This window comes from Callospermophilus lateralis, chromosome 11 (genome assembly GCF_048772815.1).
Source record: "Callospermophilus lateralis isolate mCalLat2 chromosome 11, mCalLat2.hap1, whole genome shotgun sequence".
NCBI classification, from domain to species: Eukaryota; Metazoa; Chordata; class Mammalia; order Rodentia; family Sciuridae; genus Callospermophilus; species Callospermophilus lateralis.
In genome coordinates this window covers 25,092,730-25,118,299 of record NC_135315.1, presented here as the reverse complement: position 1 = coordinate 25,118,299, position 25,570 = coordinate 25,092,730, and the positions used below count along the sequence as shown (strand labels likewise).

General features: G+C 54.2%; 1 protein-coding gene and 1 non-coding gene across 2 annotated transcripts; both read right to left on the bottom strand.

Annotated features, from left to right (window-relative positions):
* Positions 1 to 294: 294 nt before the first annotated feature.
* Trnat-agu (transfer RNA threonine (anticodon AGU)) lies at positions 295 to 367 on the bottom strand. The gene has a single exon. It is a non-coding gene; the product is annotated as a tRNA-Thr (tRNA).
* A 5,453-nt stretch (positions 368 to 5,820) lies between these two features.
* On the bottom strand, positions 5,821 to 25,212 carry Ngfr (nerve growth factor receptor). Its single transcript, XM_076870089.2, has 6 exons — positions 25,045 to 25,212; positions 17,965 to 18,106; positions 14,277 to 14,636; positions 10,467 to 10,719; positions 8,676 to 8,836; positions 5,821 to 8,025 (listed from the first exon to the last, which is right to left on the bottom strand). Exons 1-6 carry the CDS (start codon positions 25,108 to 25,110, stop codon positions 7,724 to 7,726), a joined length of 1,284 nt encoding a protein of 427 aa, XP_076726204.1. The 5' UTR covers positions 25,111 to 25,212; the 3' UTR covers positions 5,821 to 7,723.
* Between the last annotated feature and the right edge of the window lie 358 nt (positions 25,213 to 25,570).

Genomic DNA, 25,570 nt, shown 5'->3' with positions numbered 1-25,570 from the left:
CCCCAGCCATGACTTCCTCCGTCCTTGGAGCCCCTGTGCCCCCTCGGTGCTCTTGCACCACAGTCAGTATCCATGAGGTTTCCTGGTGATTCTGACTAGAAATTCAAACTCTGTTTGCCTGGTGAGGAGGAAAGAGTCTAAGTGTTCAGCTAGAATGGGGGCTACCCTTGTGGTTTTGGGGGACCCCTTTTGGTAATCTTTCCACAGTTTCTCCTTCTTTTTTTAAATATATTTTTAAAAATTTTAGTTATGGGTGGACACAATATCTTTTTTTTTTTTTTTTTTTTCCCTTTTTGGTGGTGCTGGGGATTGAACCCAGGGCCTTGTGCATACTAGGCAAACACTCTACCAACTGAGCTATACCCCCAGCCCTTTATTTTGTTTACTTATTTTTATTTTGGTGCTAAGGATCGAACCCAGTGCCTCACATGTGTGAAGCAAGCGTTCTGCCACTGAGCACAACCCCGGCCGTTTCTCCTTCTTGCAGTTCTCAAGCTGTGGGTGTGATGACATCCCAGATTCAGGGATGGAGTGTGTGATTGCCCCCTTCACAAATTGGTGATCACCTTCTCTGGTCCCAGGGATGGGCCAATCAGAACCAAGGACACATGGGTATTTTGCTGGGATTATTGGGACCAACCCAGTCTCTTCCCCACAGCCTAGAATTTGAAGCCCAACAGCCTTCTTGCCTCTATAAGGGAGGAGCCTCTATGAGGAAAGGGAGGCTAAAGATGGAGAGAACCCCAAGGAGTGAGAGAAACTGGGTTCTGGGGATGCTGTTTGACCCAGCCTGCCCTGAACTTTCCATTTCTAATGAGCAGTAGATTCCTTCAATTGCCCTGGGTTGGGTTTTCTCCTGTTGCAACAGGAAGAGTCCTAACTAGCATACAGGGTGAGGGGAGGGAAGCGGCCCAGCTTCTGGGCTCTCCACAGGAGGTTCACGGAGTGGCCTCCCTTGGCTCTAGGACTGAAAAATGGAAGCCAAGCTGCTCTGTGCCCCGGCCTGCACATCCTGTGAGGACAATGGCATCCCAAGGTCAGTCGGAACCGAATGAGAACCATCTGGTCTGCTGAGGGTAGGCCTGGGGCCCCAGAATGTGGGCACTGAGCCCCAAGCCAAAGGCTTCTCGGGCCCTTGAATGCTGCGTGACTCAAGAGGACCCTTAAATTCTGAGAGTTACCAGAATGTGATGGGGGTGGGTGGGAAAATTCCTAGACTTTTCCGAAGGGAGCACTCCCAGTCAAGGGAGGAGACCCAAACCCACTTCTCTCAGGCGCCCCTTGGGGATATTGCTGGAAACAGTTGGAACAAAGATTGCTGGGAAGGGAGCACCAGGATTGGAAAGTGCCCAGATGTGGTGGGAAGAGGGCAACACCGAGTGTCCTGGGAGAGAGAAAGGGGATGGGAACTGGAATGTTCCTGAACGTTCTTCCAGGAAGGAACCTTTGGGAAAATGTTCCTGGCCTCACCTCTTGGGTGGTCGTGGGGATAGAAGAAGCAGATGCCCCAGCTAGAGCACCGCAGAGAACGGGGATCACTATGTAAAAGTTGTTGGACCTGGGGAGACACCCTGTGTCGGGGCTAAGAGGGGTACCGCACTGGGGTGTAGTAGGCTGTGTGCTGAGGCTGCCAGGCCCGATCTGAGGAAGATGGAGGGCAATCTGGGTCCAAGGTGCAGACTGCAGAGGGGAATCTGGTGTAGCTGGGAGGGGTCAGCAGAAGGGCAGTGGTATTGGGAGGAGCTGGGGGAGGCGTAGAGACAGGCGGCTGAAGAAGCTTTCTTTGCCTCAGCTCTTCTATAGCCAGACGCCTGGAGGCCCAGCCTTGTCCCCTGGCCTTCTGCCCACCAGCTGCCACAAAGCTGGGGAGGAATCTGCTTTGAATTATCAGAAGAGCTGCCTCCCCCAGGCATATGGTCGGCAGACCCTCAGTGCAGAGCATCATGGGAGATGTCATCTCTTGACCCCAGCTCTGGCCCAGCTCCTTCTTCCCCTGGAGCACAGGCTAGGGTCTCTGGGCCCCCCACCATGGCCCTCCCCTCTGGATGCCGAGGCCATTCACACTGTTCCAAGGCTCATCTCAGCTCCATCTTCCTGACTGAGGGGAGAAGGCACGGGAAGGGACGGGGCCCTGCGACCGGCAGAGATGAAGAGCTTTGGCCTCCAGCCCAGAGAATGACAGAGGCAGAGAGTCAGGGGAGAGATACCTTGTGGGTGGTGGGCAGGAGGCAGGGGAGCCAGAGGGGAGGACTATAGGCCTGAGGCCTGGGGACACTGATGACACAGGAGGAAGCAAGGGAGTCTCCATCTGTTCACTGAGTGCCCTGAGGGCTCAGAATAAGTCCCTATCCTGGGAGGGACCAAATCAAACCCTAGAGCTGAGCTGCCCAGTATGGTAGCCACCATGAGATGTGGCTGGTGCAAATTGAGATGTATTATCAGAATCAACACACAGAGCACTTTGATGACTTATGGGACAAAAATAAATAAATAAATAAATATGGCATTTCATGAATGATTTTAAAATATTGATTATATATTAAAACAATACTTTAGATATATTAGGTTAAATTTATTAGTAAGTTCATCTGTTTCTTTTTATTTGTGTAATGTGGTTATCAGAAAAGATTTTTTTTAAAAAATTACATGTCATTTGCATTATATTTCTACTGGACAAAACTGCTTCAGAGCACACTCATTCATTTTTTTCAGCCTAATTGTAGGGAGTGCCAGCTGAATGCCAGGTAAGGTGCAGAGGACTCAAATGTGAGCAAAACCAGAGCTTGTCTCTGGTTTCCTGGAGTTTGCAGTAATCAAATAATCACTCAGAAGGGTGCCTGATTACAAAGAGTGAGTAGGACACAGTATTCTCTGAAGCTGGAATCAAGGGACGTGATTTGGGCCTAGGAAGTGCTGGACTGGGCAATTTGGGAGAGTGTTTTAGACAGAAGGGCAGCATGGGCAAAGGTCCTGTGGCTAGAAGGAATAGTAAAGTTTTTAGATTATATGAAGGCTGGTTTGGGGGCTGGGGTTTGGTTCAGTGGTAGAGTACTCACGTAGCATGTGCGAGGTCCTGGGTTTGATCCTCAGCACCACATAAAAATAAATAAATAAAAATAAAGGTATTAAAAAAAAAACTTAAAAAAAAAAAAAAAAAAAAGAAGAAGAAGAAGAAGGCTGGTTTGAGCTAGGCACAGTGGTGCATACTTGCAATCCCAGCAGCTTGAGAGACTGAGGCAGGAGGATTGTGAGTTCAAAGCCAGCCTCAGCAAAAGTGAGGCACTTAGCAACTCAGTGAGACCCTGTCTCTAAATAAAATACAAAATAGGGCTGGGGATGTGGTTCAGTGTTCGAGTGACCCTGAATTCAATCCCCAATACCAAAAACAAAGAAGAAGAAGACAAAGGTTGGTTTGGGGAAGCAGAGAGTGAGGAGGATGGCTGGAGCAAGGCAGTGTTAAGGTTAAATTTATTAGTAAGTTCATCTGGGGAAGTTGGCAGTCCTGAAGACTACAGCAAAGATGGAAAGGTGACAAAGCATTTATCTATTGAGGGGAAACTGAAGGAGGGATGGAGGTGAGGCCGAGAAGGGCAAAGAGGGTTTCTTTACATGTTGGGGAAGGGTGAAGAGGGACTGTGGAAAGATGTCTTTAAGAATCTGTCCCATACCCATGAGAGCACTGGGCCAGTGTCAGTCACTTCCTGCCCTCTACCCCTCACTAGCTCAGAGGAGCTGTCACATGAAACCTCTGCTCCTTGACTTCCACTCCCTGGCCTATCTTAACCCACCCCTCCACTCTGCAGCAGCAAAGGTTTCCTGAAATGCAAATCTGGGGACTGGGATATTGCTCGGTGGTAGAGTCGAGACCCTGGGTTCAATCCCCAGCACCAGAAACCCAAACCAAAACAAAAAACAACTAAAGAGTGAAAAACAAAACTCAAAAAAAAAAAAAAGGCAAATGTAAGGGCAGCAGCTCACAGCTTGAACCCTTCGTCATTCCCAGTGTTCTAAGAATGCAGTCCAGACCCCTCAGCCAGACTCCTCATAAGCCCTGGCCCATCTGGCCCGCTGCCCGCCCTCCCTTCACTCTCTGGGCTCCAGACACAGGAGCCTCCCCAGGCCGGCTCTGTCCCCTCCACCTCCAGGGCTCTTGCTCCAGCTGTTTCCAAAGCCAGAAACACTCTCTTCCCCTGGCTTGTTAGCCCACTCATCCTCAGGAGCTCAGCTTCCATGTCCCTTCCCTGACCCCGGGTGTGGGTAGGTCTGGACTGGGACCCCCAATCACCCTAATATGGCAGTGCACATCACCCAGGGCCCGTCTGTTCTCTATCCTCCTAAAGAATGTCCAATCATAATTTGGGCTTGTTGGTGTGTACCTAACAACTTGGGAGACCAAGGCAGCCTGAGCAACATAGCAGGATCCCCATCTCAAAATAAATAAAATAAGCTGAGCTGCAGTGCCTTGCCTGTAATCCCAGCAACTGGGGAGGCTGAGGCAGGATGATGATCACAAGTTCAAGGCCAACTTCAGCAACTTGGCGAGGCCCTGAGCAACTTAGCCAAGACCTTGTTTCAAAATTTAAAAATAACAAACAGAGCTGCACATGGATGTAGCTCAGTGATGAGGCACCCCAGGGTTCAATCCTCAGCACTAAAATGGAAAGGTACAGGCAGGATTTGTATCACTTTATTCCAACGGTCAGCATCTGGCCATTCCTACCAGACAAGAGGCTCCTTCAGGGCGACGACTGTATTTCTTTCATCTGAAAGTGGGTCTCTCTAAGGACAGGAGTTGTGCCGCTCTCATTAGATTAGAAATATCCTCAGGTCTGAGACTGCCTCCTCCATCAGACAGGAGGCTCCCTCAAGACAGAGACTCCCATCACACCAGGGGCTTTCCAAGTACCAGGATCATTTCTCTTCTGTCCTCTGAGTCCCTGCCTGCCACACCCATGTCTTCCTCACTGCTGTCTCAGTGTGGCTGAGGTGGGAGACAAAAGCCTTCCCCTCCACCCCTCCACCCTTGGCTGGGCCTTGCTGGCCCCTCTTCTTGGATCTAGAAACCAGGAAGGCTGTGTTGTTCTTCCTGGGAAGAACAAGATTCCCAGAGCCTTTCCCTACGACCACAGCCAGTCCCATGAGAGGACCTGGACAAACAACAGCAGAGGCCAAGCAGTTCTGACCACCTGCCCAGCCAGCTTTCAGAGTGGGGCACAGGCCTGGGACCAGGAACCCCAGAGCCCCAGGAGCTCCCAGGTCTGAGCCAGGCAGGTCCCAGAGCCAGGCAGGCAGCAGCCTGGGGTTAGGACCTGCCCAGGAGAGCCAGGAGGGAGGGACCTGCCTGTCTGACTCCAGGCCAGGCCAGCCAGCCTCCCACCAGGCCATCTGGAGCCAGATTCTGTGTGTGCGTGCTTTACAGGCCACGTGGGTGGCTGGGAGCTGTGAGGTTGTGACCTGGCCGCCTTAGCAAGCCCCTGGCTCTCCTGTGGTCAGTTTCACTTCTGACATCTGGTCAAGTTCACAGCTTGGCCAGCTTCCTGTATGGCCATTTTTACTTTCCCTCTCTACAATCTGGGGGCAAAGGGCCTCCACTCCTCCCCACCCCCACTTAAATGAGCTTCAGGGCTGTATATGTGAGCTTGCTGGATTCCTGATAAAGCCCGCTCCCCCCCCCCCATTTCTTGGAGGAAAAAGTAGGAGAGGAATTCACTGAGTTGGAAATGATGCCCGGGGCCCCAGACATCCCACAGCCCCAACCAACTCAAACCACGGGGATTCCCAGAAAATCTCTTTGCACTATTTTTTTTTTTTTTCTCTTTGCTATTTAATGCTCATCACTTATGTTTTAGGTGTAGGTTTCAGGAGGGCCCAAGAAATGATTACACAGGATGCAACGAGGAGGTGACAGGGAGGGTGACAGGGGGGGTCTGGAGCTCAGTCCCCAGCTGTAGGGGCAAAAGGGTTTAATCCCAGCCCAAAGGGAGGCAGGAGGGGCTCCAGAACCAACACATGCTAAAACATACTCGCGGCTCCCCACCCCCTCCCCTGCCGCTGGGGAGGAAAATAAATACATTCGGACTGTCCCACTCCCCAGGTGCTCAGGTGAGGGGCCAGCAGGTGGGGTCCCTCCTCTCATCGCAGATTAAGGTCCACGAAATGCCATCACGTGCAATGCTCCTAGTCCCTTACGCAGGGTTGGGAAAACCCTGGATGAGAGAGGGGTGGCGGTCCGTGCACACCTTGCCTGGGGCTCCTTCATGCTAAATATAGGGGGAGCCGCACTCATTCCAACAGCAAGCAAAACACAAAAGTCCAGGGAGGGGGTAAGACGTCAGTGAGACCTTGTGGTCCCTTTCTGGCTACGCTAAGGAAAACATTCCCTCACAGGGTCCTCCCAGTCCCACTGTGTCCCTTCTTGTACCCTAACCCCCACTGGCCCACTTTTCTTCACTGCAAGCTTCTGGGCCCAGCCAAACCCGTGCTTTGGAAAGGGGAGGATGGGGTGCATTCCTCCACGCACAGGCCCTTGGCAGACAGACGCCAGCTCAAGCCTCAGCGGTCGGTCGGTCCGTGGCCCGCCAAACCTGGGGGCGAAGGAAGACCGCCCCAGCAGAGCTCAGCTCCCTCTCCTGCTTCTCTGGCAATGGTCCTGACAGAATTCAGTCTCGGCCCGAGAGAGAAAACTTGCGGAGAAAAGCAAGATGACCCATCCCGGGTGTGCATGTGCACGTGCGCATGTGTACTCCTGTGCACACGCACAATGCGAAGTGGGGGGTCCTTAGTCCTTGACCCCTAGGGCTGATTCTAGGGGCCAGTGTTGGCTCCAGGTCTGTGCCAGGGCAGAGGGCACCAACATACTAAGGCCACTTCCCATGGATAAGCCTGAGTGGGAACAGGAAGAGGGAGGTGGAACCCCTTTCCCCAACCCCAGACCTGACTCCATCAGGATGGAGGGCAGGCATCCATCTCCACAGGGGTTAGGGGCCTGGAGATGGTGGAGGCTGGAATGAACTTGGCTTCAAGACATTTCCCTGAAGGTCACCTGATCCCCCTCACCCAGCCTCAAGAAAAACCCAAGGTCCTTCATTTCAAGAGGATAGTGTCAGCCTGTATTTGACCTCACGATTGCTGGGTGCTTTGGAAAGTCTCTGCCTCTCTGTTCTACGTGTAAAAGGAAGCGGGTGGACTGGCTTTCAAACCTGCTTCCAGCACAGACAGGACTCTCTGATCCTCTTCCTCTTACGCCAGAAGGGAGGAGCAGGAGGGTTGGAGGGGGTTTAGGCCACTAGAATGCTCCCTAGTTCCCCAAGTTCACAGTGTAGAGTCCATGGCTCTGGTTCCTTAGTACCTCTTTCTGAGTCTCTGGGGGTTTGTCACCACTGCCAATACCATCCCTGGTGTCAGACCCCCAGATAGGACACCTGCTAAGGTGGGAGGGGCTGGCCCACCCAGCAGTGGGGAGAAGGAAGGAGGAGGCCCAAGATGGCGAGAGGCAGGGGTGGGGAGGCTCCCTTCTCTTGCTTGAGAGGGAATGTGATCAGAAGCGAGGGGGCCACACAGGAGCAGTGACAGGGCTGTGGTTTGGGGGCCTGGGCTCAAGGCCCTGCCCAGAGGAGCTCAGCTCTGCCAGGCTGGCCCACCCCAGGGGGGATGGGCTCCATGGGGGTTGGCTGGAGCATCCATCCTCAGAACGTGGGGGCAGGGCAGGGACTCCCTGGTAGGCTCACACAGGGGACGTGGCCGTGGACTCGCTGCACAGGCTCTCCGCAATGTCGGGTCGCTCGATGCGGTGCAGGGCATCCAAGAGGGCATCGAGCGTCGCGCTGTCCTGGGCGGCCCAGCTGGCAAGCAGGGCACGGACAGGGCAAGCCTCGTGGGTGAAGGAGTCTATGTGCTCAGGCTGGTAGCCCAGCTGGCCTGCCAGGTGCCTCCAGGTGTCCCCAGCAGAGCCGTTGAGCAGCTTCTCCACCTCCTCCCTTTTGGCTGGGGGCAGGCTGCTGTAGAGGCCTCCATCACCCTTGAGTGCTGCCAAGAACCCAGAGAACTCAGGTCCTGGTCCTGCCCCTGCCCCCGCCCCCACCCCAGTGGGCCTGGGGGCCCAGAAGGGCCAAGACATTCTCACCACAATCTCGGGCAAGAGGCAGAGGGATAGCCAAGATGAGTTCTTTGAAGGAGGCAGGGCCAGGTGGGGGCTGGGGGATGCTGACTCACCGTCCCTCCCTCACCCATAGCTCCCCTGCCCCCTACACCCCCCCCCAACCCCGCAATTAACCAAGGCAGAGCCCAAGGCAGAGCAGGAGATGGGGCTCCTCAGCTCCAGACAACTGCAGCGAGTGTCCTGGAGTCCGGCTGTGGGCCACTAATTAGGGTACATACTTAACCACTTGTTCCCCAGAAGTCCAGGGCAGGAGGCTAATTGCAGCTACTTTGGGCAGTAATTAGCCCCCAGGGGGGACAATTAGCTTGATGAGTCTGAATGTTCAACTAGTAAAAGCCTCCATTTCCCAAGATGCCCCATTGGAAAAGACCTCTCTTTCCCATTCCCCTCTCCCAGCCTCTCCCAGCCTTCTACAAAGGCAGTTTAGCTAGCCCCTCTGGCAGTCCCTCCTATAGTCTGATCTCCATCATGCCAGGTGTCCTGCCTCAGCTCTCACCTGCCCTACCCTGACACTTACCAGGGCCTGAGGCCGTCTGCGTGTGGGGCTGCTGGTCATGCAGGCTCTGGCTGTCCACAGAGATGCCACTGTCACTGTGGAGTTTTTCTCCTTCAGGTGGGGGCGTCTGGTTCACAGGCCGGCTGTTAGCGCCCTGCTTATTCTGCTTACAGCTGTTCCACCTGGAGCCAGGGGACAGGCCAGGTCTCAGAGTGAGTGGCTGGACTAGCCAGTATAGCCGAGGTACCCTGATGTGTGGGGAGGGGCCTGGGGGGCATGGAAGGTCCCCTCAGTGTCTTGTTGCCTTACATATCTGCACCCCCTGCACACAGGGAAAGCTCCATAAGGGTAGGGGACATTTTGCAAGTGGGCAAGAAACATTCAGGAATCCGTGGGGCATCATAAACAACTTTCCAGAAATTCCACTTTTCCCAATCTACCCTTCTAAAATACTCCCACATGTGAGCAATGATATGTTCAAGGATCTCCTCTGCACTTAAAAGCAAAACAAAAAACCGAAAACAAACCCAATGTCCATCAGGAGGAAAATGACTAAACAATGTCCATCCAGATTATCGGAAGCGTGGTTCCAAATGTCCAGATAATCTATGTCCCAAGGAAAATTCTCCTGAGGAGGACGTCATAGACTATGTATAGTGTGATCCCCTGGGGCTTTTTTTTTTAATCAAAAACCCTATGTGTTTACATGCAATTTTAAGAAGTTTTTTTTTTTATATATGTATTTATATAAACAAAATGCACAGAAAATGGTTGGGAAGGGTACATTCCAAACGGATTCCAAAGAAGAGAGGAGTAAGATTGGGGGAGATAATGGAGGCAGGGGTTACTCTTTGTTTTAGAACATACTGGTCTGGGGGTGGGGGTTGGGGTTGGGACAGATCCCAGTGGGGGAAAGCTTGCTGAGCATGAGGGAGGCCCTGGGTTCCCTCTCCAGTTCCATGAGCGGAAAAAAAAAAAGATATTGGTCTTTTTTGCAGTTTTGTAAACAAACCTGAAAAAAATGGAAAATAGGGCTGGGGTTGTAGCTCAGTGGCAAAGTGCTTGCCTAGTATGCATGGGGCACTGAGTTTGATCCTCAGCACCACGTAAAAATTAACAAATAAAATAAAGGCATTTCGTCTATTTACAACTACAAAACAACATATTTTAAAAATGGAAAATATATTTAATGCTTTCCAGGAGTCCTTGTTCATCCTAGGTTCCTGGATATGGGCCACAGGAGCCCAGGAGTGACATAAGAAAGGGAAGAGACACACACAGGCATACCCAGGTAGCTTTGGGGTGAGCAGGATTGGGAAATAAGGACACAAGCAGTTGGGGTTGGGAGGAGTCAGGAGGGAAGGGAACAGCTTGGGAGTGGGGCAGGGGCAGTTGGAGCCAGGACAACACAGGGCATACTTTTCCCTCACCCTCCTGACCTACCATGTCCCGCAGTGGGACAGTGGTGGGTGAGTAAGGGTGAGCCTGCTTTGGGGTTGAGCCAAAAGGGTTCACGTGCCAGCACCATGGTGCATGCCTGTAATCCCAGCGATTTGGGAGGCTGAGAAAGGAGGATCATTAGTTTGAGGCCAGCCTCAGCATCTTAGCAAGGCCTTAAACAACTTAGCAAGACCCTGTCTCAAAAAAAAAAAAACAAAACCTGGGGATGTGACTCAGTGGTTGAGCACACCTGAGTTCAATCCTCAGTTACCACCCCCCCTCAAAAGGGTATGTGTTTTCAGGTCAAGGAAAGGGAAAAGCCCTCCTTGAGGCAAATGTCCTTGCTTTCTGTCCCCTTGGTGCCCCTCTTACCTCTTGAAGGCAATATAGGCCACGAGACCCACAACCACAGCAGCTAGGATGGAGCAGTAGACAGGGATGAGCTTGTCGGTGGTGCCTCGGGTCAACACGGGCTGAGAGCTGCCCATCACTGTGGTCGCCACATCTGCCACCGTGCTGGCTATGACGTCTGGTTCTGGAGGGACCTCGGGCTCCTGGGTGCTGGGGGCCATGCTGTCTGAGCCCTCCGGGGACGGGGACCGTGTAATCCAACGACCAGGGATCTCTAGAGGAAAAGGGCGCAGGATGAAGGCCCTCTCCCCTCCAGACCCTTCCCCTCAGGTCTGGCCCACTCCATTGCTTCTTCCTGAGGTCTCACCCCCAGGTTCTAGGTGCTAAGGCACCAAGCTGTTGTGCTCCAGATTGGGAGCTGGGAGTTGTGCATGATGTCATGCTGGTGGAGGACAGCGAGAGCTACAAGCCAGGAGACCGGGATCCCTATCAGCTCTGTCCCTGGTGGGACCTCGATTTCCCCATCTAGAGTATGGGACTATTATTAGGAATGGTCCCTAAGCTCTCTTCCATCTTGGGCGGTGGACCTAGACCTCTATTCTGCCCCTCCTGAGCTCTCCGGAGCCTGGTGTGGGGCGAACATGCAAAGATGCCTGAGCCACAGGGAAATGTCAAGCTGGCCCCAGAGTGTCTAGATGACCACAGCCCTAAGGAGGGACAAGGGCACTCAGGCCTGGTCAGAGAGTTGCACCTCCCAGAGGGGCATGCTCAGCTTCCTGTCTCTCAGGCCTGGACTGGGGGTGGAGTGCAGCTGGCTTGCTTCCCTCCGGGCAGCCCTTTGTCAGTGAGTAGCCTCTGATTCCTGCCCTGTCCCCATACCGCCTGGCCCTGCCACCCAGGGAAGACTGTGTCAGATAGCCAGGAGCCTCCTTGGCAGGAAGCAGGCGCTGGTAGAGCGAGGCCTGGTAGAGGGAGGCCTGCAAGGCAGGTACTGTCCACTACTCTAGGGGAGGGAGACTGTGCCCAGCCACCCACTTAGGCCTTCTCATGCCAATTAGGTATTGCCAGCCTCCCTGGCAGGGGCCTTGGCACCTCCTGGCAACAGTGGGTGGGACTTTCCATTCTACCCCCCAATCCAGGGGCCGTGCTAGGGGTTGTGGCTCTGGATGGCCTGAGGGTACTTGTCTGGGCGAAGGTGCCTACCCCATCCATCCTCACTTCCCACGCCTGGGGCAGGGAACAGAAACAGACAGGGCATGCCAACAGGGTGAAAGGGAGGGCACCTGCTTCCCAGCTAAGCCCCTCCCAGCCCCCAGTGTGCCCACCCAAGTTGGAGTCTAAGCTGTCTGCCAGTCTTCTAGGCCTCCTAGGCTCGAGACCAAGATGCTTCAAAGGTCCTCATTTTCAGCACCTTCTCAGGGGTAAGGCCTCCAGATGTGAGTTTGGGACCCATTTGACTGGCAGTGGGGACAGGGTTGCCATCTGCTGCTCCACCCCACCCCTCCCCCACCCAGTCCTGGGAGTGGGTGGAGGGAGGAGGGGTGGGAAGTGGAGAAGACACAGCCCCTCTTCTGGGAGCCCCAGACAGGGTACTAGACTGGGGAGGGTCTTCTCATAACCTGTTAAGGGGCTGGGCAGACTGGGTGGCAGCCGGAACCCAGAGGCTGCAGATCTAGCTCAGCTCGGATGGATACCGGGGACCCAGAGGCTGAAGGGGCATGGGTGGGGCTGAGGGGTGAACCAGGCCCTTACAGAGACAAGAGTAGCCGGGAGGGGGCAGTCAAGGGGCAGGCCAGGCTAAAGACAGAGCTGAATGCCTGGGGCCTTTTCCCTCACCTCTGGGGTCCCTCATGATGGGGGTGGGGGATGAGATCCAGATGTGGCCAGTCCACTAGCATTCCAACCCACAGAGCCCTTGGCAGGTCCTGACAGCCATTTCCGGAATTGAAGCTATCAGACTTGGGGGGTGGAAGGAGGGACCAGGTTACCTCTCCTAAACTTCACAGGGAGACTTCTGCCCTGAGGGTGGGTGAGTCACCTTGTTGATACCTGAAATGTCTAGGCAGGAAAGCGTGGTGTACTGGAGGAGGGGGTAACCCAGCCGAGAATCAAGTTCCATTTCCTGAAATGGACCCTCTGCCCTGGAGTTAACATGTAACCCTGCAGAGGCCCGAGCTGAAAGGGGGCCAGGACAGGGGTAAACACACTCCTCAGGGGTACCCGCTCCCTTCAAGGCTGGGAAAGCCAGATGGCATCTGGGAGGACGCTGTTAATGCCCCAAAAGGCAGAGCTCACCCTTCCTCCCACTGTCACCTTGGCTCTAACCGCACCCTGGACTAGGTGGCCCCGCTGCTAGCCCAGACTTGCTCATGGAACTGTGCTGCCCAGTGGCCTGCTGCCTGGCTGCCTCCCTGCTCTGCCTGGAGCCAGCTGCCAGCTGCCTGTCTCCTGGCCCCTGGCAGTCTCCACCAGAACCACCCTGGGGTCTCCACCCCAATCCTCCTTCACCTGCCTCCCTCATGAAGAAAGCTGCAAACACATTCCCTGCCTCTTCCCATTTTAACAGCCTTCTCCACCCTCCTCCCTGGGGAGCTCACGGATCCCCAGTAGTCCTCCCAGAGTACTGGGTCTGTCCAAGTCCTGGTCAGAATGGAGTCTCCCTGGGGCCAGGGTGCCCAGCTCCCATCTAACTGGGAATTCTGAAGTTGGGACTCTCCTCTGCCCCAGCTGGGAACTAGGTGTTGGGCCCCTGCCTGCCTCATCCAATGGATGGGAGCCCCAGTTAGCTCTCTCCCATCCAGCTGGAGGAGACACTGTGTTGCTGCTCAGAGTGAGGGCAACCTGAGGTTAGCTCTCTAGGGGAAGCAGCTTAATGGGTGCGTGGCCACAGGATGATGGAAACAATGTAAAGGCACTGCCAATCTCTCTTGGCAGTGGAAAAGCCTCCCATCTCCCCCTGCGGTGAATGTTACCAACAAAACAGTTCTGCCCTGATTCCCAGGGTGCTTCCTCCTCCCATCTCCTTAAGGCCCCAGACCTGGCCAAGGCGGGCACACCCAGCTCCCCTCTGTTTGTACCCTCCCTTGTCCACGGACTTCCACACCCCATGCCTGCCACAGAACCCTTCTTTCTGCCACAGAACTCCTCCCTCCATGATCTTATTATTCTCTGTATTCAATCTCAACCTTCAGAAAAACCGCCACTGTTGGGTGCCCCCAGACACAACAAGATGAAGTGGGCCACCCTCACCATGTGTTCCCTAACCTTCGGTGACCCTGGCAACCATAGGCCAGTGAGGAGACTGAGGTCCAGAGACAGGAGTGACCTCCCTGAAGTGACAGGGTGAATTCTATCCCGGGTCCTAGAGCCAAAAGCCACCATGGACCTAGCCCAGGACTCACAGCCAAAGGGTCCCAACTCCAGTTTCCAGTTCAGAAAGCCTGCCTCAGCGTGAAACATGCCCTGTTTTGGACTCTGAAGGCGGTGGCCCCCTTCCAGCCACTGTCTGCTGCCCATCCAATTACTGGCCGGCAGCCACAGATGAATGAGGTCCCAGAACATGAGTTACAATGTAGTAACTGCGCCCTAGAAGATGAGAAGGCTGGCTTTCCCAACACTGTGCCCAAAGAAGAAAATAGTGAAAGGGGTCCTGCGGTGAGATAGGATCGGAATCACCTCCTCCCTCAGGTCACACGAGGGACTGAAGCTGGGGAGGGTGCCTGTTGGCTGGAGGTCACAAGCCTGCCCTAGAAGACCAGGCGGGGCCCCTCGCGACCTCCAGAGGGCGCCCTTCCCGAGACTCCCCCAGCGCCACTCCCGACCTGCGCTCACCCTCGCACTCGGCGTCTGCCCAGCGTGTGCACTCGCGGACCTGGCGCTCGGTGTCCTCGCACACGGTGCAGGGCAGGCACGGGTCCACGTGGTTGGCCTCGTCGGAGTACGTGCCATCAGGGCACTCCTCGCACACGGTGTTCTGCTTGCCCTGGCAGGAGAACACGAGGCCCGAGCCCGCCTCGCAAACGCTGCACGCCTCGCAGAGGCCGGTGATCTCGTCCTGGTAGTAGCCATAGGCGCAGCGGCACACGGCGTCGTCGGCCTCCACGCACGGCGCCAACATGCTCTGCAGGCCCACGCACTCCGTGCACGGCTTGCACGGCTCGGTGGCACTCGCCACGTCGGAGAACGTCACACCTGAGGGTCGGGGGACCGGCAGGGAAGCAATGGACACTAAACTTAGTCATCTGCTCTTTGGGCACTTGGGATGCAGGATCTGGAGTCCCTCCCTCTCCATCGCCGGCCAGGTGCTTAACTCTCTAGTTCTGAGTTCTTCCCTTTATCTATTCCCACCCTCTTCCCTAGAGACCCTGATCCCAGCCCTAGAAAGCTGGTGACAGGGACTGGGAAAGGGGCCAAGAGCCCCATCCTCCAGGGCTCAGAAGCGCTGGCCCTGAGGAGTCACCTGGTAACCCAGCTGGTGCCTGTAAATTCCTTGGCAAATCATCTTAGAGAGTTCTCAGCCCTGTATCTCTTTTTCCCAGCATGATTAAAGAATTATCTGAGCCTGGTTCCCACCCAGCCCTCCCCGCAGGCCAGAGTTAGGCTGTAACCCAGCCCAGGCAGGACAGGCCTTCCACTGGGGAGCCTGTGCTTCAATTGCCCTTCCATCCCTCTCCGCAGGTGGGGGCTCAGGTGAGGCGTGCTGGGAGTGACTAGGGTTAGACAGTGGAATTTCCCACCCATGCACTACCCACACTACCTGCCCACGGGCTTGGTTCTTGAGGGTGGGGATGGCACTCTAAGCAAGAAAGTTCAAATACAGCAGGAGGGATTGGAATTAAAAAGCAAGAAGGACTTGCATATACGGTCCTCCACCCTTTTAGCTGGCATAAAGGGAGGTTTCCAAACTCACTCTTGACTAATGCTCACTTAACAAATGGATGTGAGCTTCAAAATAAGGGGAGGTGGAGTGTGCCAGGATACTTGCCTCCTTGTGTGGGGGTAGGGGTGGAGCTGGGTGGAGAACTCTGTGCCAGTTTGAATCCCAGAGCACCTATCCTGATTCCAGGGGTAGGGAGAGCATAGATTGAGGAATCGGGGAGGGACAGAGTGCTCAGAATGTGAAAGCAAAAGTAGAAAGGCTTTGGGTACCTGCTGGAGGCCGGGTTTCAATATCACCCAAAGGCATCAAGAGACTGGGTGCAGTGCAGAGTCATATCTTAGATCAGGGATGGGGACACAAGAAAAGAAAATCTGGAGAGAAGTGAATTAGACACTTTCACTTGGAACAGGAGAGAGAAGAATGGATGAAGGGAAAGAGCCAATGGGGATACTTTAGTTTTGAATCAGTTCCCCCAGAGGAACCCTGTGTTTCTCTTCCTGGGAAGCAGGAAGATCTGATTCAAACTTACTTCCTTTAGTTATTAGCTGTGTGACTTTGGGTGTTTTACTTAACCCCTCTGGAGATTTTTTCTTTCTCTATATTATAGGGAATAATATCTCCATGCAAAGGGTTGTAGTGAGGAATAAATGAGTCCCAAGGTAAAAGCACTTTATACATAGCAGGGATCCTATAAGGTTGGGTCCTGTGGGTGGGCAGTGATAAGTTCAGTGAATTTGGGTGGTGGGTAGCAGAAAGGACTTCTAACACCAAGGCAGGATGTCCCATCTGTACACATAAGAGAGTCCTATCTGGCAGTAGGTGGGGGCAGGTTCTAGTCACACTGGAGAGGAGGAGGAGAGCCCTGCTCCTGGTTAAACACAGAAATTAGCAGAAAACTCCTGGGAGAGGGTTTTAGGTGGTGTGAAAAATGTGGTCTTTTTTGGCACAGCATGAAGGCAAGGGCTTAATAGGTTTCCTTGTGGAAACATTTTGAGGGTAGAGGGAAAGTCCTCTGGGGTTTCCAACCCATAAAGTGGGCTTGTAAAGGCAGCCTGTTAACACAGCTGGAGGAGGCAGGGGGTGGAGGGAGGGGAAGAAGGGCCAGGAGGATGGGAAGATTCTTACAATGCCTCTGAACTGCCTCTGCTCCCTTCACAAAGACCCTGGACTTCCCAGTCCTGTCCCCACCTGACCTCTTGCTGAAGATCCCCTACAGAAGGAAGTGGGGTCCCATCCTAGGGGATGGGTCCAGAGAGGAGAGTCCTAGGCTGGGGTGTAGGCAATGAGAGAGGCAGACTTTGGCTGTTCCAGGACACCCATGTGACTAACCCTGCCCTGGAATGGAGACCCACTGTGTTAGGGAACAGGGTTAGGGAAGGTGCCAGATGGCAAGGTGACAAAGACTTCCCACCCAGGTCAGTGTGCCTGTGCTGGGGATGGAACTAGAGGATCACAGAATTCATAAGCATGGTAATGGAAAGATGGTGTGTTCAGGGGAACACAGGAGTTGCCTGGAGGATTGACCAGGGGAGGTGGCATCCCAAGGTCAGACTAGCCAGCAGATGGCCTTAGGGGTCCCAGCTCTGTATCCTTGTTCCCAGGGAGTTTAAAAAGTAAGGGAAGGTCCCCTGCAGTGGCACATGCCTGTAGTCCCAGTGGCTCAGGAGGCTGAGGCAGGAGGATTATGAGTTCAAAGCCAGCCTCTGCAATTTAGCAAGGCCCTAAACAACTTAGTGAGAACCCGTCTCTAAATAAAACATTAAAAAAAAAAAAAAAAAAAAAGGCTGGGGATGTGGTTCAGTAATTAAGTACCCCTGGGTTCAATTCCTGGTACAAAAACAAACAAACAAACAAACAAAGTAAGGGGGGTAGGTATTGAATGCTAAGAAGACAGGAGGATCTAATTGGCAGAAGATAGGAAATGGTCCTTGAGCCCGTGGGCCCAAGGCAGCCACTGAGCACAGGGGTATCCAGTACAGACCCAGACTTCTGACTCAAAAGGGCACAGAACTCAGACCCTGGACAAGACTAGGGCCAAGGGGCCTAAACCCATCATCCCTCTGCCTCTCTCATCCAGCAGCCCCGGGGGGAAAAAGGGTTCTCTTTCCTCCTGAGGGAAGTTCCAGGAAGGAATGGCCACAGTGCCCTACTCCCCTGCCCCCCTCCCCAGGCCATCATTGGAGCCTCCAGCCCCATCCCTGCTGCCTCAGGAAAGCTCTGCTTCCTTGGTCAAAGCTGGAGAAACATTGTGGGGGAGGGAGGCAGTCACACCTTCCCAGGATCCCCCAAGGTCAGTCTCCAGAGCAGCCAGGATTTGATCCTCCCCGCCCCCCCCCCCCCAATACATGGAGGGTAAGTTGCAGCCATTGATTCTGCACTGCAGAAGTTATTTTTAGCTGGTCTTAGCATCAGCTTCTCCTGGATGCCTGGCCACAGTCTTCTACCGGCCTCTCTGCTTGGAAGCTGGGAAGGAACACCCCCCGGGGGTCCCCCACCAGGCCTCCCTCCTCCCTCAGTACATTTCCCTCACCCAGTCTCAGCGTCTCCTCTCTGCTCTACAGTGGTGGGCAGGGGCCCCCACGAGGAGGCAGAGCGCTCAGGCTCCCCTGGGCTGCTCTCCTGGCCACCACCCCTACTCACTGTCCAGGCAGGGCTCACACACAGTCTGGTTGGCTCCGCAGGGCTGGGCCACGCCCTCCCCCACATTGCAGGCTTTGCAGCACTCGCCACTGTGGGTGTACAGGCCTGTGGAACACGGCTCCTGGGCACCTCCGAGGGACACCTAGGTTGGGGGGAGATCAGAGGGTCAGACTGGCAAGAGAAAGGCGGGTGTCTTCCAAGGGGGGGATCAAACGGCCCCCTCCTAATGCCTTCTATTGGAACCACCTGGGCTGGGATGAGCTCACCAGGGAAGCATTAGGCACATCAAAGCTGGCGGGAAGGAAGGCAGTAGGGGACAACGCGCCCCTGCAGGCTGCTGGAGTGTGAGGTCAGAGCCTGGGATACGAACCTTCTGCAAAGTTCACCTTGGGGTTACAGCCCCACCTGGAATCCTAAGGACACACCACGTGCGGAAGGTGGCTGGAGACTCAGTGGAGGGCCTTCTGGTAGGGTGTCATGGATGACTGGACAGGTTGCAGCTTGCATAGAAACCCCAGCCATGGGGGGGCGGAGGGGGGTGGTGGAGCAGAGCTGAAATCTGGCCCAGACTCTACTTGCTAAGCTTCACACCTGCAAGGCTGCATTTACCCAGAGGAAGACCTTTTTCTAACAAAGGCTAGCAGCGCCTTCCTCAGGGTCTGAACTTTGATATATTAAATATCAAAGGGGAGGTGTCTGAGCCAAGAGCAGAAGCCAGAGGGCTAGGGTCTTGGGTTCAAATCCTAACTCTGTACTAGGGAGTTTCAGCCTGGCCAGATCTCCCTCTTGGAGTTATCATCTCTCCATAGATAGAGATGGTGACAGCTTGGTGCCAGGGCAAAGGACCAGCTGACAGGTAGGAGTCTGGCGCCAAGACAGAGAGAAAGGGATGCCTGTCATCAATGAGACAGTGACTGCTCTTACCACCCAGCAGCCCTACCCCACCAGGGTTTGATTTCCAGCCAGCAGCCCTCCCCATCTCTATTCCTCCCATGTGGCCACTGGGAACAGAGCTGGAACCAGGGGAAAGGGGAGTCAGATTCCTGCCACTGAAGCATCTTTGCTCATGGATGGAACAATTTAGCACTCGACTCCCTAGGGGGAGGGGCTGCTGGAGGCTTGCTTTAAATTTCTGTTACTTTAAAACAAAATAATAAAAAAAAAGCAACTTATTCCAATAAAATTCCAAAGCCTGCTTTGCTGGCTCCAGACTGGGCAGCCTCCATTTGATGCTGAGAAGCATAGGCTCTTGGATCCTGGGACCAGAAGGGAGCTTTACAAGGTCATTTGGGGCATTCCTCTGCTTCTGTGTTGGTCAGATCAAGGTCAAGAAACTCCATGACCTGCAGTCTTTTAAGACATCCTTTGGTCTCACCAGGGTTTGATAGGAAAGGAAAGAGAAGAGGCAGAGGATGCACAAGCTGATCAGCCTAAGAGGTAGCCATGGTCCCCAGGAGTCTGGCAGTGAGGACACAGGCAGCAGAGAAGGGGACTCATGGGTGCTGCCACCGTCTTTCCCCAGGTGTCAGCAGGGGAACATCTGCAGACCTGGAGTCTGGGGTAAGATGCAGGCTCCAGCACAGTCTGTTGTGATTTCTTTTCATTGCTTAGGGCTCTGCTTAAATGTCACTTTCTTGAGGAAGAAATGGTTCCATTGGCCCCACACACCTCTCACATGAGGCAGAGCTGCCTTGCTCACTGTGACACTTCATAGACTCCTTTGCTAAACCACCGGCTTCAGGGGATAAGTTTATCCCAGTGCCTGACACAGCTCCTGGCACATTTATAGGTACCCAGTGTATGTGTTTATGGAATTTAAGAATATGAAAATATCATTTGACTTCAATTCACTAGCACTCGGGGGGAATTCTCAATGGCTGAGTCCCCTCAGGGTTAAGGTTTCCGCTGTAATCACCTGAAGTTTTTCAGCCTCACGGTAGAAGCTGCACACTTCTTTGTGTCAGGAGCAAGCCTTCCTGGTTTCCCCAGGACTTGGGGACTCACTAGCTATTTACACCAGCAGTTATTCTAGGCTTTGGTGCCCGTGATGCTCTTTGTGTTCTTTATCCCAAATTGCCACATTTTTGTCTTTTTGAGTTCCCCTGTCAGCTTTTTCATAGTTTTTTTTTTTTTCCCCCTATCTCTTCCCTTCCTGACAAGGTATCAATTGCACTCCTAGCAGCTACCAGGATGTGACCTGAAACAGCTCCTTCCCACAGGATCCTAACTTGTTTTTGTAGAGTCCTTCCACAGGCCTGGGGAAAAAGGTGTGAAGGAGGAACTGAGCAGGGAGGGGCAGTTCTCTGAGCCAAATGTGTGAGCTGTAGGGCCTTCCTCCTCTGCTGTCTCCAGGGCTCTGAATTCCAGCTTGTCACTTAGGGGCTTTGTGACAAGGGACAGGTTTTTAATTTCTCTGTGCCTCCATTTCCACACCGTTTGGTAATCATGACAGCACCCGCCTCATGGGTTGCTGCAAGTAGGAAATGATGAGGTATCAGTATACTTTGGGACCCCTCTTTTCTCTTTTTGAATGTCTTTCTTGCTGCCTTTTGTAGCCTCTGGCTGTGTTACAGTTAATTGAGGCCAGTAGGGACCTGGGCTCTGGATAGCTGAGAGAGATCTGTCTATGGTACTTGTGGGTGGTGTGTTAGCTTAAGACAAGCCTTTCTACCAAGAAGCCTGCTCTCCCTATACTTGGTACTCTCTGTCCTCTCAAGACTTTGGAATTGGGGGGGGGGGGGTACATAATTAGTGGTTATGTGTTTCCTGTGCTTGTTTTATGTTCCCTATATCATAAAATCCTAGATCTGCTACTTATAGCCCTGTGACTCTGGGTACATTACTTAATCTCCCTAATCTGGGCTTTCCTATCTAAAACACTGGGTTCATGACTACAGCACAGGGTTGCTGAAACATGCTGAAACAATGTATGCAAATATGTCTACTATATGGTGGGAATTCAGTAAATGCTCCTTATCAAAGAAATAGCTTAGCCAAGCACATTGACACCTGCTTGTATTCCCAGTGGCTTGGGAAGCTGAGGCAAGAGGATTGAGAGTTCAAAGCCAGCCTCAGCAATTTAGTGAGGCCCTAAGCAACTCAATGAGACGCTGTCTCTAAATAAAATATTAGAAAGGGCTGGGGATGTGGCTCAGTGGTTAATTGGCCCTAGGTTCAATCCCTGGTATCAAAAAAAAAAAAAAAAAAAAAAAAAAAAAAAAGAAAGAAAAAGAAAAAGGAAATTTAAAAAGAAAGAAAAAGCTTATTTTAGTGAGTTGAGTTGCTGACCCCAGGCAGGACACAGTAGGTGGGGGTGTTTCCCAAGCGGGGTGGGGGTGACTAGAGCTAAGACTGAGTGCTCCAAAGTCAGATCCAAAATCATTGATTGATTAAAATGACAGACACATTTGTCTGCAGTTTGTTTTATGACCCTTATTCATTTCAGAGTTGATGGAATGATTTACCATTTTCCAGAATGTATACAACCTTTCATTTCTGCCATTTCAGGGCATTTTTTAAAAAGATTTATTTCTTGGGCTGGGGATGTGGCTCAAGCGGTAGCGCGCTCGCCTGGCATGCGTGTGGCCCAGGTTCGATCCTCAGCACCACATGCAAACAAAGATGTTGTGTCTGCCGAGAACTAAAAAATAAAAATTAAAAAATTCTCTCTCTCTCTCTCTCTCCCTCCCTCTCTCTCTCTCTCTCTCTCTCTCTCTCCTCTCTCTTAAAAAAAAGATTTACTTCTTAGTTCTAGGTGGACACAATATCTGTATTTTATATTTATGTGGTGCTGAGGATCGAACCCAGTGCCTCATGCATGCTAGGTGAGCACTCTACCACTGAGCCACAACCCCAGTCCCCGTTTCAGGGCTTTTGATAACTAAGTTGGAAGTGCCCTTAGATGAATTGGCTTTTAAGAACCTTAATTTTAAAAACTGGATTAAGAGGAAACACAAGAAAACTGTTAAAAGTATATGCATGCCACACTTGTCATCCTAATGGTTTGGGAGGCTGAGACAGGAGGATTGCAAGTTTAAAGAAAGCCTCAGTAAATGCTGAGGCTCTAAGCAACTCAGTGAGACCCTGTCTCTAAATAAAATACAAAATAGGGCTGGAGATGTGGCTCAGTGGTTGAGTGCCCCTGAGTTAAAAAAAAAAAAAAAAGTATATGAATGCTTCCTTGTGGTCAGTCCTAATCACCCAAGCCTTAGCGAAAGCGCTGCAGTCGAGTGGAGCATAGCTGCTGCCAGGTCTGGGAGAGGTTTTCAAGTATCTGGAGGTTCTGTAGAAGGGAGGCTCTGGCAGATGCCCCTCAACCTCTGTGCTAGTGGTTGAGCTGTGGGTGGTAGATAAGAGTTAATGGCCTAGGATGACGCTGTGCGGAGATTTGAGGGGGCAGGAGTGCTGCGTGGGGGAAAAGCGGCTCTAAATTCGTGGCACTAAAGACTTAGAGGCTCTCCTCACTAACTGGGGGAGCCTGGTCTCACCTGAAAGTCTGCGAGGTTCCACTACCTCAACTGTAAAACGGAAACAACTAAATGTACCTTGCTGGCACCTTCTAAGAATTAAATAACGTAGGACCAAGTATCCAGGGCAGTGCGAGGCACGTAGTAGGCACTCAACACATTTTATTATCCCCACCTCCCCACCTGGACCACTAGGGAGGAAGGAGGTGCTTGAGCCAGACTGGGCTGGCACAGAGGGGTTGGCATTATTTCTCTCCCAGAGTCGCCTGGCTACCCACCCTCCACCCGAGCCGGGTTACTCACGCCCGCTCATTTGCTGCGCTCCCTGCTGCATCCCTATTAGGCACATTAGCCAGCCCAGCGTCTCCAGTTACAGACGTCTGAATGACAAAGTGCCTCCATTACCGGCGCGGCCGGCCAGCAGACCCGCCGGGACGCGCTCTGGTTTCAGCACTCTCGCCACGGCCCAGGAAGAAACTCGGATTGCCGCGGTGCGCAGAGCCCGCCCATACACAGCACCCCTTCGTGGAGGCCAAGGAGACCGCCGCCAGGCCGCGGTCCGCAGGTTCTGCGCGTGGTCCACCTTCTCAAGCCCCCAGGACTCCAGCTCCCCTCCCTCTGCGCCTCTTCTTTCCACCAGGACACTCTCTCCAGCCCAGGTTGACATCCTGCGCCCTCACCCTTCGGAGATCCAGACTACAGGCCGCCCCAGTCCTTCCTCCCTGCCTTTTCCACCTGCCGTCCCCGCCTTCGGACAAGAAACACAGCGGCGTTAGTCAGCAAATGCGCCTACAGTCACTCCCACATCCCCAGACAAAGCCACAGGTACTGACAGCTCCAGGTAACTGGGGCTGAGCTTCAGGAATGGGGCCAGAGCCGGAAGAGCATCTCTGTCCACCCACTACCACATTCCACCGCCTGGGATGGTGTCAACCCTACCCAGCCATGAAACTCAGCTCTTAGGCAGAGCTGGGACTTCGGGCTGCCTCCTGAGAGGTGGGGGTATCAGGCGAGGAGGAGTCCAGCCATGACTCTAACCCAACTTCCTTTGAGATTTTGGTCAAGTCGTTTAAAGTCTCAGAGCCTCAGTCTCATTATCAGTAAAATGGGCACTTGGAGGTACAAGTGCTCAGATAAAAGATGAAGGTGGCAGGGAGAGTGAGGAAGACACTTTGATTGCCAACCTTCCAGGGCATTCAGTTCATGGCTACGCACCCTGTCACATCTCCTGAAGATCTTGTTAGAACTACCCTGAGGGCTCAGGTGCTCCTGAGGAGAAGTTGACAACCTTTGCCAAGTCAACGCCTCCAGACACAGTCGTCGGAGTCCCCCTCCTTGTTAGCGGCTCAGCGGTATCCAAAGCTGCGCAGGGCGCTGTTAGGATCCCGATCCAGCTGTGCTCAAGAACCCAAGAAACCAGGTGGGCGCGGCGCTGTGGTCTTGTAACTTAATGGAAATAGGGGTGCGGTGCGCAGCCCTAGGCGCGCTCACAGCTGCGGATGTCAATCCCCCGACCCGCAGTGCCCCCTGCGGGCCACCTCCTGTCTGCGCAGGTGGGAACTGCGCGCTCCGGGACCGTCACCGCCTTGTGCTTCCCAGCACTCCGCACCCCAAGATGTGACCGCGGCCAGACCAGATAAGGGGGATTACCTCTCCATCCCACCCAGTCCTCCACGCTGCTTCAAACTGCCTACGCGGTCGTCGGAGTCCGCCGGCTGCAGGGGAACGCGGGGAGCGGGTTTGCCCAGACGCAGTGGGCGCTCCCTTCCCAGCCCAGGATACCCAGCCGCAATTCCCGGACTGGGCGAGGCCGCGGGAAAGAGCGCTGGAACACGCGGGAAATGTTCGTGCCTCTGCTCTTTTTCTTCCCACTGTCCGTCAGTGGGAAGGCAGCCCGCGACCACTTTAGAGTCCGTGCTCGCTTCTCCCTCCGATTTCCTTTTTGCTTCCATTTCTCTACCTCTCTTTTCGCTGGCCTTTTTCTGCTCTCCTCGATTCACTTCTATTCCTTCTTCAAACCCCTCTCCCGCTCCCCGAACCTCTCCTTCCGACGCCCCTCCCCCCCATTGTCTGGCCGGTCCCCATTGTCCATTCCCTGTCCCCTCTGCTTCCAGTCCCTCTAACCTCCTCCCCCATTGTTCCATCCCTTCGTCTCCGGTCCCCGCCCCAGCCCCGCTTGCCCCTCACATCTCTAGTCCCCGTCTCACTACCCCTCCTCTCGCCTTGGTTTGGTCGCACGACTCCCCAGAGACCTTGATGCCGAGGCGGAAAGACCCTCGGGATCCCAGCATTCAAGTGACTTCTTCTAAAGAACCCAGACATCCGAGAGCCCCATGACTTCCTCCTGAGAGACCCCTCCCAGCTCCCTCAACACCCCCCCACACACCGCCCACGGTACCCGAGGACCGGCATCCGTGCGCGGGTCTTGTCCTGGGACTCAGGGTCGCCTCTACACTCAGAAGCCATGGGTCCCGGCTTCGGAGCTCCTCCCCCGCCTCCCACTCCCAGCATCTGGGACTCTAAGGTTCTGTTCTGTATCCTGGGTGGTGGCGCCTGGCTCCCCTTGGGGTTCCGATCCGGGGAAAGGGAGTTGGCTTCCCTCCGACGCACTCACCCCTAGGAGCAGCAGCAGCAGCAGGCGCGGCCAGTCCATGGTGCGGCCGGCAGCACCTGCCTCCATCACCGCCTTTCGGCGGCAGCGCTAGGCTAGCAGCTCAGTTCGCGTTAGCGGATAGGGCTGAGCAGCGCTGCGCTCCTGCGCCCGCCGCCTGCCGGAGCTGGACGAGGCTCTGCTCGCTCTGGCTGCGAGCGGGAGCCGCTTGGTGAAGCCAATGCCGCGGCCCCGCCTCCTCCCCGCCCAGCCCGCCCACCCCCGGAACCGCGCCCGCCCGCCCGGCAGCCTCCGGGTGGGGAGCCTAGAGGAGGGGAGGGGAGGCTTGCGGAGAACCGCGCCCGCGAGCCCCGCTGCTGTTTCTCCGCGCCCCGGCCCACCCCACCCGGGCATTCAGTGCCGGGGGTGGGCTGCTGCGCATGGGTCTCGGACTCTGTGGGCCCAGGGGGCCAGGGCGTCCCCAGTGCGGCTCACATTCCTCTCCCTCTGGCCGCGGCCCGCCGCAGGGTTCACTCTCTTACACATCTCT